The sequence below is a fragment of the Xyrauchen texanus genome, chromosome 13 (assembly GCF_025860055.1).
Source record: "Xyrauchen texanus isolate HMW12.3.18 chromosome 13, RBS_HiC_50CHRs, whole genome shotgun sequence".
NCBI classification, from domain to species: Eukaryota; Metazoa; Chordata; class Actinopteri; order Cypriniformes; family Catostomidae; genus Xyrauchen; species Xyrauchen texanus.
The window spans coordinates 12360426-12372836 of record NC_068288.1 but is presented as its reverse complement, the minus strand read 5'-3'; the positions used below and the strand labels follow the sequence as shown (position 1 = coordinate 12372836).

Genomic DNA, 12411 nt, shown 5'->3' with positions numbered 1-12411 from the left:
ATATCGCTTCTGAAGACATGGATTAAACCACTGGAGTCATACAGATTACTTTTATGTTTCCTTTATGTGATTTCTGGAGCTACAACGGTCTAAATCACAATTCACTTGCACTGTAAGGACATATAGAGCTGAAATATTCTTCTAAAAATCATAATTTGTGTTCTGCTGAGTCAAACACATCTGGGATGTTATGAGGGTGAATAAATGATGAAAGAATTAAAATGTTTGGCTTTGTCAAGCCAACATAATAAACTGTTTTGGCAGAAGAATCAGTGAACCAGACAAAGGAAATGAAATCTAGGAATTCCCCATGTTATCACTCACAAAACTGGGCTCCTTGTTTAGGCAGGCCTCGACAAACTCTTTCAGAGGTTTGCAGTAGTTGCCCTCAAGTGTAGGGGGGTTGTTCTTTGGAATGAGGAACAGCACCTTCATGGGGTGCAGATCGGAGTGGGGGGGCTCTCCTTTAGCTAGCTCAATGGCAGTAATGCCCAAAGACCAAATATCAGCCTGTCAGGAAAAGTAAAAAATGGACTTCAATAGAATGCGGGTAGAAAAAATCTTCCATTTCCACTTGACCTGACTTCCTTCATCACAATGAATCACTATGAAAAAATAGCTTGACCTATCTCCAGCGCCCCTCACCTTTGAATCATAGGCGGACTGTTTGATGACTTCAGGTGCCATCCAGAAGGGTGTGCCCACAAATGTGTTCCGCTTAATCTGTGTGTCTGTGAGCTGACCGGCCACGCCGAAATCTGCCAGTTTCACCTCCCCTTGCTCCGACAACAATACATTTGCAGCTGAAGGAAACAAACAAGGGAAGAAGGGAAAGTGTGTGCGTGTGAGCAAGAGAGTACAAATGAACAGTGGGACACAATACACCGATGAGCCACTTGTTTTTGGCACCATTCAGAGTAAATTCTAGAGACTGTTGTCCGTGAAAATCCCAGAAATACTCAAACCAGCCCATCTGGCACCAAAAATCATGCCATGGTCCAAATTACTGAGATCACATTTTTCCCCATTCTGATGGTTGATGTGAACATTAACTGAAGCTCCTGGCCCATATCTGCATGACTGTATGCACTGCAGCCACACAATTGGTGTGATGGATGATTGTTGGTGTGCACACTTCTGCAATATATAGTTTGTGAAAATGTACATTTTATTTTAGATTTAGTTTTTCACTATTTAACCATATTTTAGCTTCCACGTAGACTATTCTCTCCATATAATTTCATATTGCATGTGTAATTATGAGTAGACTTGAACAAAATTCACAACATCAAAACAATCCCCAAATCTCAACATTTAAAGGAATATTCCGGGTTCAATACAAGTGAAGCTCAATAAACAGCATTTGTGGCATAATTTTGATTATCACATGAATTAATTTCGACTCATTTCTGTTTTTCTTTAAAAAAGCAAAAATCAAGCTTACAGTGAGGCACTTGCAATGGACGTGAATGGGGGCCAAATTTTGGAGGGTTTAAACACAGAAATGTGAAACTTGTAATTTTTTAAAAGCACTTTCATGAATTATTCTGTTAAAACTCATGTATTATTTGAGCCGAAAAGTTTTTAAATGGTCATTATTACAGTCGTTTTAGTGTTCGTTGACATCACATCGTCATGGCAACGAAGTTGTAAAATTGGCTATAACGTTACACAGAAAAGGTTAGTAAGTGATTTCATCAAACTAACTATCATGCTTACATGCATATAGTTTATGTATTGAGGCTAAACTTTTGAAACAGTATTTTATAAAAAAATTGGCCCCATTGACTTCCATTGTAAGTGTCTCACTGTAACCTCCATATTTGCTTTTTTTTTAAGAAAAGGAGGGACGAGTCAAAATGTATTTTTGTGGTAATCGATACTGTGCCTCGCATGACGTCATTGCCATGGTAACCAGACTGACCAGCTGATTTGCTCAAGACTACAATTAATGTATCGTCAAATCAACGTGCGACGCAACAACATTGATTTTCTTCTCTGTAAACGATACCAGAGACAATAGCAAGAAGGACAATATGGAGAATAACTTTAGAATAAAAAAGATGCCTACATGTGTGGATACATTACACCTAAAAAGACTTAACAGTCCAACTTAACTGAATTTTTATTTGTATTTGTATATGTTGTTTTAGTAAACTGTGATAGACATGATGTGGGTGACTTCACTCAATTAAGTCCTTGACCATGACGAAACTGCGATGCGAGCACCGTCTTGGCTGCACAAACGCCGCATGCGATTTTACAAGTTGTCAGGTCCCGTGCCGTACGAAACTGCTGTGTAGTTTCTATTACATTGGCTACATATATATCTTTGTGTGTTCGTCGTGCCAGCCACCACAGTAATCGATGTTATAAAGCAGTCTCCGTAGTAACATTCAAGCGTATTGCTTGACAGAGTGAGTGTGCTGCTCTGTAGGCGTGTTTGCTTAACCCGGTGAAACAAACTCCGTCTACGACATCAGAGGGTGCTACAACTGCTTGCAGACAGAGTGTTTATTTATTTCAGTTTCGTTACTTTTATTTATTATGTTCATTGCATCACACATTAAATGCCATGGACTCGGCCGGAATCTGAAAAAAATCCCAAGTCCCAAAGGCTCGAGTCAGAGACAAGTCCATATTTTTAATTGGATTAAACTATAAAATGAGCTGCAATCAAACGATTGATGATCACTTGTGTGTGACCTTATTTATTTATTCATCCCCTTTTCTCCCCAATTTGGTATGCCCAATTCCCACTACTTAATAGGTCCTTAGTAGGTCCTCGTGGTGGCGTGGACCACCTCAATCACCTCAATCCTGGGGGTGGAGGACAAGTATCAGTTGCCTCCGCTTTTAAAGTCAATATGCGTATCTTATCACGTGGCTCGTTGTGCATGACACCGCGGAGACTCACAGCATGTGGAGGCTCAAGCTACTCTCCACGATCCACGCACAACTCACCACACGCCCCATTGAGAGCGAGAACCACTAATCACAACCACGAGGAGGTTACCTCATGTGACTCTACCCTCCTTAGCAACCGGGACAATTTTGGTTGCTTAGGAGACCTGGCTGGAGTCACTCACCACACGCCCCATTGACAGCCAGAACCACTAATCGCGACCACGAGGAGGTTACCTCATGTGACTCTACCCTCCTTAGCAACCGGGCCAATTTTGGTTGCTTAGGAGACCTGGTTGGAGTCACTCAGCACGCCCTGGATTTGAACTCGCGACTCCAGGGGTGGTAGTCAGCGTCAATATTCGCTGAGCTACCCAGACCCAATGATGTATTTTTCAACATCTGAAATACCTTATTTAGTTGCTGATGTCCCAATGTGGGTAATAAAATAGCATTTTTCAGAGTGCTCAATAAAATATTCAAATTATATTTTGGTTGCATTTGAGGGAAAAGCAAATTTAATTGATTGTTATATCGATCACAGGACCCTGAATTGAATCAAATCGAAATCATATCGCGGCAGATTTTGAAGTATCAGCAAATATCGATTTGCAGGCCAAGAGAATCGATATAAGATCGTATTGTGATGAAACGTTCGATTTACACCCCTAGAGTAAACAATGTTTGCAGATGGTCCATTAACGGTTCATGGGTGTGCCGTCTGAGCCTGAGACAACTTTGATTCTAGTGTTCATACCTTTAATGTCTCTGTGGATCTTCTTCTCAGAGTGGAGATACTCCAGGCCTTTCAATATTTCTCTCAAGATAGTGGCGATCTGTGTTTCATCCAAAGCGCCAGGCTCCAGCTAAAAGAGATGAATCATCTCTCATCAAACATACATATTACATGTCATTGTAGACTCCATATTTAGAAGATAAAACCCTACATCATACCAGATCCAGAGCAGATCCACCACCTAAATACTCCATGATAATCCATAACTTTGTGTCCTACAGCAAGAGGAGAGAAAGTAACGGCATCAAAATGTGAGAAAAATCCATCAACTCAAAAACAAACATTAACGATCCTGAAGAGCTAGGGCATTTTCTGGTTAGAGGGTGGATGTGTGAATCTATTCCATCCCTTCATTTTGGATTAACCAGACTGAGAGAGAGAGAGAGAGAGAGAGAGAGAGAGAGAGAGAGAGAAGAGTAAAAATTGGGTTACATACCTCCCACCCAACATGAGTTTAGAGAGAGTTTAAGTTTATTTGTGTAGACGATGAAACTAAAGAAGCATGCCGCCGAGCACCGCCTAAAATCGAATGGTTCACCACAAAGCAGCTGGAAAGTTCTTTGTGCACTTGCTTCATTCTATATCTATTTCTGAGCACTGATGGGTGCTTTTTGTGTCTCCTTTTTATCTCCAAAGCGGAGGTACACAATTATGTTTTTGAGAACTCTGTTAATTAGAAACCAACCCTAAACCTAAGAATTACATTTTGCTGTGTAACTCGACCGGCACCATTTGTGCTACTAACATACTGTAAATGATAATGGAGAGTAAATGATGAGAGAATTAGCATTTTTGGGAGAACTGTTTCTGTAACCAGCGGTCCGTGAAAAAAAAAAAAAAAACATTATTTTTAATAGTGATGGAAATACATAAATTATGATCAAAGCCAAAATATTAATTGCCATGGATAAAAATACATTATTTTGCTATTTTACAAATTTCAACTATGATTTAAAGCAAAACTACAGGTAAATTTTTTTTTACATTATTTTATTTTTACATAGATAAAAATATACACCTACATACAATTGAAGTCAGAAGTTTACATACACTTTAGCCAAATACATTTAAACTCCGGTTTTTCACAATTCCTGTCATTTAATCATAGGAAACGTTCCCTGTCTTAGTTCAGTTAGGATCACTACTTTATTTTAAGAATGTGAAATGTCAGAATAATAGTGGAGAGAATAATTTATTTCAGCTTTTATTTATTTATTCACATTTGCAGTAAGTCAGAAGTTAACAGACACTTTGTTAGTATTTGGTATCATTTCCTTTGTTTAAATTGTGTTAAACTTTTTGGGTATCGTTCCACAAACTTCTCACAATAAGTGGCTGAAATTTTGGTCCATTCCTCCAGACAGAACTGGTGTAACTGATCCACGTTTGTAGGCCTCCTTGCTTGCACAGTAAGATCTTTGTCCCCATGTGCACTTGCAAACTGTAGTCTGTGTTTTTATGTTTTTTTTGGAGCAGTGACTTCTTTCTTGCTGAGCAGCCTTTCATGTTATGTCGATATAGGACTCGTTTTACTGTGGATATAGATACCTGTCTACATGTTTCCTCCAGCACCTTCACAAGGTCCTTTGCTGTTGTTCTGGGATTGATTTGCACTTTTCACACAAACTACGTTCATCTCTAGGAGACAGAATGAGCCTCGGTATGATGGCTGTGTGGTCACATGGTGTTTATACTTGCGTACTATTGTTTGTACAGATGAACGTGGCACCTTCAGGCATTTGGAAATTGCTCCCAAGGATTAACCAGACTGTAGAGGTCCACAATTTCTTTTCTGAGGTCTTGGCTGATTTCTTTTGATTTTCCCATGATGTCAAACAAAGAGGCACTGGCTTTGAAGGTAGGCCTTAAAATACATCCACAGGTACACCTCCTGTTCAGTACACCTTCTATAAGAAGCTAATTGGCTAAAGGCTTGACAAAATTTTCTTTAAGCCGCTTAAAGGCACAGTTAACTTAGTGTATGTAAACTTCTGACCCACTGGAATTGTGATATAGTCAATTAAAAGTGAAACAATCGGTCTGTAAACAATTGTTGGAAAAATGACTTGCGTCATGCGCCAAGTAGATGTCCAAAACAACTTGCAAAAACTATAGTTTGCTAATATTAAATCTGTGGAGTGGTTAAAAAATTTGTTTTAAAGACTTCAACCTAAGTGTATATAAACTTCTTACTTCAACTGTAGGTAGGTCTATTACTAAAATTTACTTTTTTTTTTAACTTCTGCACCCTTTGTTGCATTATATGCCAAAGGTGTGAATTCAAAAATCCAGAAGTATTAAACATATCTTGGTATCCTGTTAGTTCTGGTTTAAGACAAACTTTCCTTTTTTGTATCTTAATATTTAAGGCCCTCTATGGTTCAATTCCAGAGACTTGGGGTGGGCTGTTTTTGACTTGGACCAGTAAACAACCACCCAGCACATCCTTGTTTCCACACAGGACACCCTTGCAAAACCATAGAAACAGTTCAAAAGGCCATGGCAAAGGATTAGCAAATACTGGGAGAGTTGTTAAGCCAACTCCAACTTCAAAGTGGTGACTTTTGCATTGGCAAGCACCTCCAACACAGTCATGAAACAATGCAAAAATCAATCTTAAAATATAACAACACGCAGCCATGCCCTTTCGAACTCGAACTGGTGACTTCAGTTCCCGTTCTGCTTGACAGATCAAAGTAATAAATGATGCTATGATTCAAGTGTTTTCTTCCAAAGATACATGTTGTAAACTCCCCTAAAACAAAATTACAGCTGCTGTCTGTTTCTGTCATTCAGGCCAGATGCTTTAGAAGCACAACCGAAAGTGACTTTAAAGCACATCTCTGTGGTTTCCTTTTAATTTGGTCACCTTGTAAAACAGCCTTTGATCAAATACCCACAATTTCTGCTTCTATTTGTTACATTGGGGCTAAATCTGCAAGTTTAGTTTTGAGAATCACAACTCTAAATGGAAACATCAAGATATGCTGAGGTCGAGAGACAGAAAAGGACGAAACGTCTTTAAGGCTGAACACTCACAGCGTGAGTTAGCGTGAGCTAATGTCATATTGATCTGTTTGAATTCTGCCTTATCTGTATGAAAAAAGACAAATGTGGTATGATCAGTCGTACTCTCTAAAGGCTTCACCTCGTTTTTTTCCTTTGTGACTATAGTTCACACAAAACATGAAGAGTTCAGCTGGTTCTGGTTTGACCTCATGATAAAGTCATGTATGACCTTCTGCTCCAACCTGCTCAGTCACATCTCTGAGGTCATGGGGTGTGACATCACATGTGCAGCACCACAGAGGTCACTCACCTTTAGATAGGAGCCATAGTATTTGGTGACAAAGGGACTGTCGCACTGGCTCAACACTGTGATTTCCTGCTGAATGTCTTCGATCTCATCTTCGGCCTCTTCCAAATCGATGTTCTTGATGGCCACCACTTTCTGTGTGCGATTGTCGATGCCCTTGAACACCTCTCCGAACGAGCCCTTACCAATTCTCTCCAGCTTAGTGAATAACTCCTCAGGGTCTGCTTTTAAATTCTGAAACAAAGAGGAAAAAAGATCAGCAAGCAACATCAAGTCTCCCGAATTATGAAAACAAGAAGAATTTCAAATTTAAAACGATCTTCACGTATCACTGAAACGGTTGTGGTTAAGCCGGGTGTACAATGTGCGATTTTTGTTTGTCAGATTGTTTCACTCTTATTATTATTATTATTGACTTAAAACATACATTTTAAATACAACAGTAATATATTTAAATTGTACACTTTTTAAACCCTCACGCTTTTATTTTGACATTGTGAACTCTCCAGGAAGTCCTGTATGTGTCTCTTTGTAGGCAAGTTCACAGCAGTTTAATTCACTTCTTATAAAATTCTGATCAAATGCACCTCCGGCACGGTTCTAAATGCATATTATAAGTGAACTGAACTAATGAGCATCTACATCTGAGATGTTGTTCTTGAGTAGGGCTCAAATATTTTGCACCGCTGTGAAGGCTAAAAATAGCCGCGCGTGCATCACCAGCCTGTGAGTGAGTTTGTGTCAACAGATCCGCATCATTCACTGACTGGTGCTGCACATACTGTAGATTTACTTATTAAACACAGTCTTTTGTGATTCACAGAGCTATCACACGTCTTCAAGTGGCTTTGAATAAAATGCACGAGTCATATGAACAGCTGTAGTGGTGTTTTTTTGGTTCTTTTATGTCATTTTTGAGACTTGACTGTAATCAACATGACTAACACGGAGTATTGGATTTCGATCGGGCTTGTCGGACCGATACCCGATCCGCCTAAAAGCTTCAGTATCGGAGCCAATACTGATCCAGTTATCAGATCGGTGCATCCCTATTTGAAAATAAGACAATAGACTAAAAAACTGCTGCATGCTTATACAAAATGCAGCTTTAGAATCCAATGTACTGTTTATTTGCATATTATTGAAAGCCAATCATTGCAGTTCACAGCAATCCATTTTGCAAGTGAATTCGTCAATCAGTCAGAGATTTATTATGAGGTCATGTCTAAGGATGTTCTTCCTTGTAAGTTAGTGAATGTCATTGAGGTATTTTTAAAAGACGATTTTGCCCTTTTTATTTTTAGTAAGCATGTTTATTACAACCCTTTAAGTGGAGGCACAAGCTGAATAGTCAGTTAAGTTGGCCAAATAATCATTCTAATAATCGTTAGATTAGTTGATTATTAAAATAATTGTTAGTTGCAGCCCGCATGAATAGCATGAATAATTCTGAAAAAAACATGAATAATGATGTGAAAATGATACATTATAAATTCTGAATCTATGTACTGATTATCATTGTCCCATGTCTGCCAATCATGTTGAGTGGTCAAACATCATCTGCAGCCTGAAACTGAACTTTTGACCAGAAGTTTGGAGTGAATGCACTTGGCTGCATAGGACAGGTATATGATGCTCCCTTGCTCCCTGTGAGCAGTGAATTATCGTTATTGGCATCTGCCCAGAAATTCCAAATCGGTGCATCCCTAAAAGTTTGTTGGTGTTTCTCCCAAATACAAACATCCCAAAGATCTGCAGCAAGTTGTTTTGTCACATGACATCTTTTGGGTCAAAAGATGACACCTTCAATGACAGAGTGTCCTGAACTGAGATCAGTCAGTTTAAATGAAATAAAATTATGCGTAGAGTTTAGTGAAGCCAAAACACAAAGTGCGTGCATGAGTATGTTGGGCCGCACAACGTTAAGATGACTCAAATGTGAACCCTGAAAGAATGGCCCCTAAGAAAAGTCTAAGGACATCTGCAAAAAAGTACAACATTTTGGTCAAAAACACTCTTTTACAAAAAAAACAAAAAAAAAACAAAGGCAAATGTCTGTCAGAGAAATGGCGGCGAGGCAACAGTAAGACAGGATTGGTCAGAAACACTTTTAAGGAGGGCTAAATTATTGGATTACATTTATTCTGCCTCTAAATACTACAACATCTCTCATCCTTTGGCAACAGACTACTGAGGGCAACAAATGCAATATGAAAAGTATTACGTTTATTTCTGATTTCACATATCTGTTCTGTTAAATCTGCAAATATCTTTCATCTGGCAACAGAATGCTGAAGGCAAAAATGCAAAAAGAATTTAAATCTTAAACACTGATTTCTTAACAGTAGTCTGCTTAAAATAAAAGAAAAATTTACATGTTATGGAACCAGAATCATTCAATTTCTTACCATTCTTACACACACACCCACCCATAATAATAATAATTTCTTAAATTTATATAGCACTTTTCTAGGCACTCAAAGCACTTTACATAGCCATAGCGTGCCAGAACGTCCACCACACACCAGCTATTGGTGGAGAGGAGAGTAGAGTGATGTAGCCAATTTAGGGATGGAGATTAATATGAGGCCATGATAGATAGGGGCCAATGGGGGGGAATTTGGCCAGGACACCGGGGTTACACCCCTACTCTTTACAAGAAGTGACCTGGGATTTTTAATGACCACAGAGAGTCAGGACCTCAGTTTAACATCTCATCCAAAGGACGGTGCCTTTTTACAGTATAGTATCCCCATTGCTATACTGGGGCATTAGGACCCACACAGAATGTAGGGTGAGCACCCATTACATTACATTACATTTATGCATTTGGCAGACGCTTTTATCCAAAGTGACTTACAGAGCCCTTATTACAGGGGACAATCCCCCTGGAGCAACGTGCCTTACTCAAGGACACAATGGTGGTTGCTCAAAACAGCATCCTTCTGATTACCAGATTACCAGTTATGTGCTTAGACCACTACACCACCACCATAGCACCCCCTGCTGGCCTCCCTAATACCACTTCCAGCAGCAACCTTGGTTTTCCCCAGGAGGTCTCCCATCCAGGTACTGGCCAGGCTCAACCCTGCTTAGCTTTAGTGGGCAACCAAGCAAGAGCTGCAGGGTGATATGGCTGCCGGTACCCACCACTGGAGGACTGTGACCCAAAATATCAGACACTGCAAGAACTTCATTGAAGGCTAAGATTCATTGCAAAGGCAATTAGCCCTAATTAGCCTAGCGGTTTGATGAGCCTGTCACAATAGACCCTTTCCCACCAACAGTCCCGGTACTTTTCCTTTAGTAACTTTCTAGAATTCGGAACAGAACACCAGAGGAGACATTTCCTCTCTTGCATTCACATTCACAAAAGTAACCCCCATAGTGACGCCATCTAGTATGGACTATATTTCATCTGATGTTGTTGGCACACGCGATTCATCAGCAACAACAACAAAATCAACAACACTGACAGAGCAGGACTGTTTCACACAAACTTTGGCTGCTTCCGAAAATGTAGGCTGCCTTGGTGCCTAATCGGTTAATGGCTTAACCAACAGCATTTGTGAATGAATGGAACTCGTGCTACTCTCCGCGATCCACGCACAACTTACCACAAGGTTACCCCATGTGACTCTACCCTCCCTAGCAACCGGGCCAATTTATTTGCTCATGAGACCTGGCTGGAGTCATTCAGCATCCCCTGGATTGGAACTCACGACTCCAGGGGTGGTAGCCAGCGTCAGTACTCGCTGAGCTGCCAAGGCCCTAAATGACTTGAACTCATTTTACAGCCTTCAAGGCAGCACCTTTACCCGATTCCTGAAATTTGTCTCAGAATGCAAAAGTGTGGCAATTCTTACAGTATGCACACAAGCTTTACAGGCATACCACAATGCATCTTCTGAGTCATCGTAAGGTGCATTTTTTATAACTAGTGATTTTTTTAGGCTCTGATTTTTTTAGATTATCTGGTCTTTCAGTTTGACTCATGCGAGTGAATAGGGTGCAGCTTACTACCGAAGTATAGCGATACCAAAAAAAATATAAACAGTACGATATCATCTTGTTGCTAATTTTGGTACCATATAACAGAAAGCTCTCATTAGGGAAATGATATGAGATGTGACAGTTTTGAGATGAAATAAATGGCAATATGAAAATAAAAAATAAAAAACTCTGGATATGGCCAAACGTGCTCATTAAACAGCAGAATGATGTAGTTTAATTCAATAATATAAAGTCACATGCGATGCACGCTACAGAATGAATATGTTTCACACACACCCGCGCACACAAACACAACACACATTACTGGTGCTTAATTTTCATGCAGTATGTTTAGAGTATAAACATCTGTTAACACTTCAATTAACGGCTCGGAGATTTCAGCTCAAAGAGTATCCCAGCATTACTAGGAAGTGTGATATAACTAACCTGTCAAAAACAGGAAGTACTCAAAAGGTCTGTCAAAATAAAAGTCCTCCTTAAATGAAGAATCTATTCATATGGATGCATGAAATTGAAGACAGAAAAAATTTAGATAAAAAAGTAGCAATAATACTAATAATAACAATCATGTATATTAAATGCTTGTATTATTATTACCATTATATGTAAGCAATATCACAAACACAAGCAGCCTTGTGCCACAGGTTATCAGATTTTGTTATTTCATTTATGTTTTCATTAATAATGTAAAGCTCTGATGTGCAGCAATTTATTTTACCAAAAATAAAATGTAAATTTTTTGAAAAAAATAAATAAATAATGATATTTTTATTGAATTAAAACTGTATGTATTAATTTGATTAAACACCATTTTATCAAAACATTTATGGAAACATTAAAACATTAAATGGAAAATGCCTAATTTGAATCTGTAAGACTTTATGCGGTTCATTTTCTTGATCTTGGCTTTTTATTTGTTGATTATAGTACCGATACCGAGGTACCAGGGCTGGTATCGTACTGAAGCCAAAATTTTGTATCAGAGCAACCCTATTAGTGAAGCAGGACCTGAGCTTGTTTGAGACCAGAGACACATCTGGTTGGGACAAAAGTTCCCCGAAGTCACAGCCGTGACCCTGAACATCTCAGACCCCTGAGGCCCTCTTTAAGGAAACACACGTCTCTATGAGCATGAGGCAGCTCCTCCAGAGCACACAGACCAGTGCTAGCAGAGGATGTTAACCTCCAACCGCTATTGAGTTTAAAACCGGCTTGCTATCTTAAATTTCCAAAGAGTTGCTCTCACAACCTGTCCCAAACATCAACACTTTATCATCAAGATCATTCTGTTACAGAGGAAAACAAACCATGCTATGCTAAATGTGACCTGCACTCAAGATCATTCTGAACTTCTGCCGTACGCATCCTGACTTATCAAAAA

At 39.3% G+C, this 12411-nt stretch overlaps 1 protein-coding gene across 1 annotated transcript in view; it reads right to left on the bottom strand.

Annotated features, from left to right (window-relative positions):
* LOC127654248 (serine/threonine-protein kinase 24-like) overlaps positions 1-12411 on the bottom strand; it is a 39793-nt gene that overhangs the window by 6649 nt on the left and 20733 nt on the right. Inside the window, exons 2-6 of the mRNA XM_052141360.1 lie at positions 7020-7250; positions 3859-3915; positions 3662-3770; positions 646-803; positions 325-510 (exon numbers count right to left, since the gene is read on the bottom strand). Of these exons, the coding sequence (XP_051997320.1) occupies positions 325-510; positions 646-803; positions 3662-3770; positions 3859-3915; positions 7020-7250 (741 nt within the window). The remainder of the gene's footprint in view (positions 1-324; positions 511-645; positions 804-3661; positions 3771-3858; positions 3916-7019; positions 7251-12411) is intronic.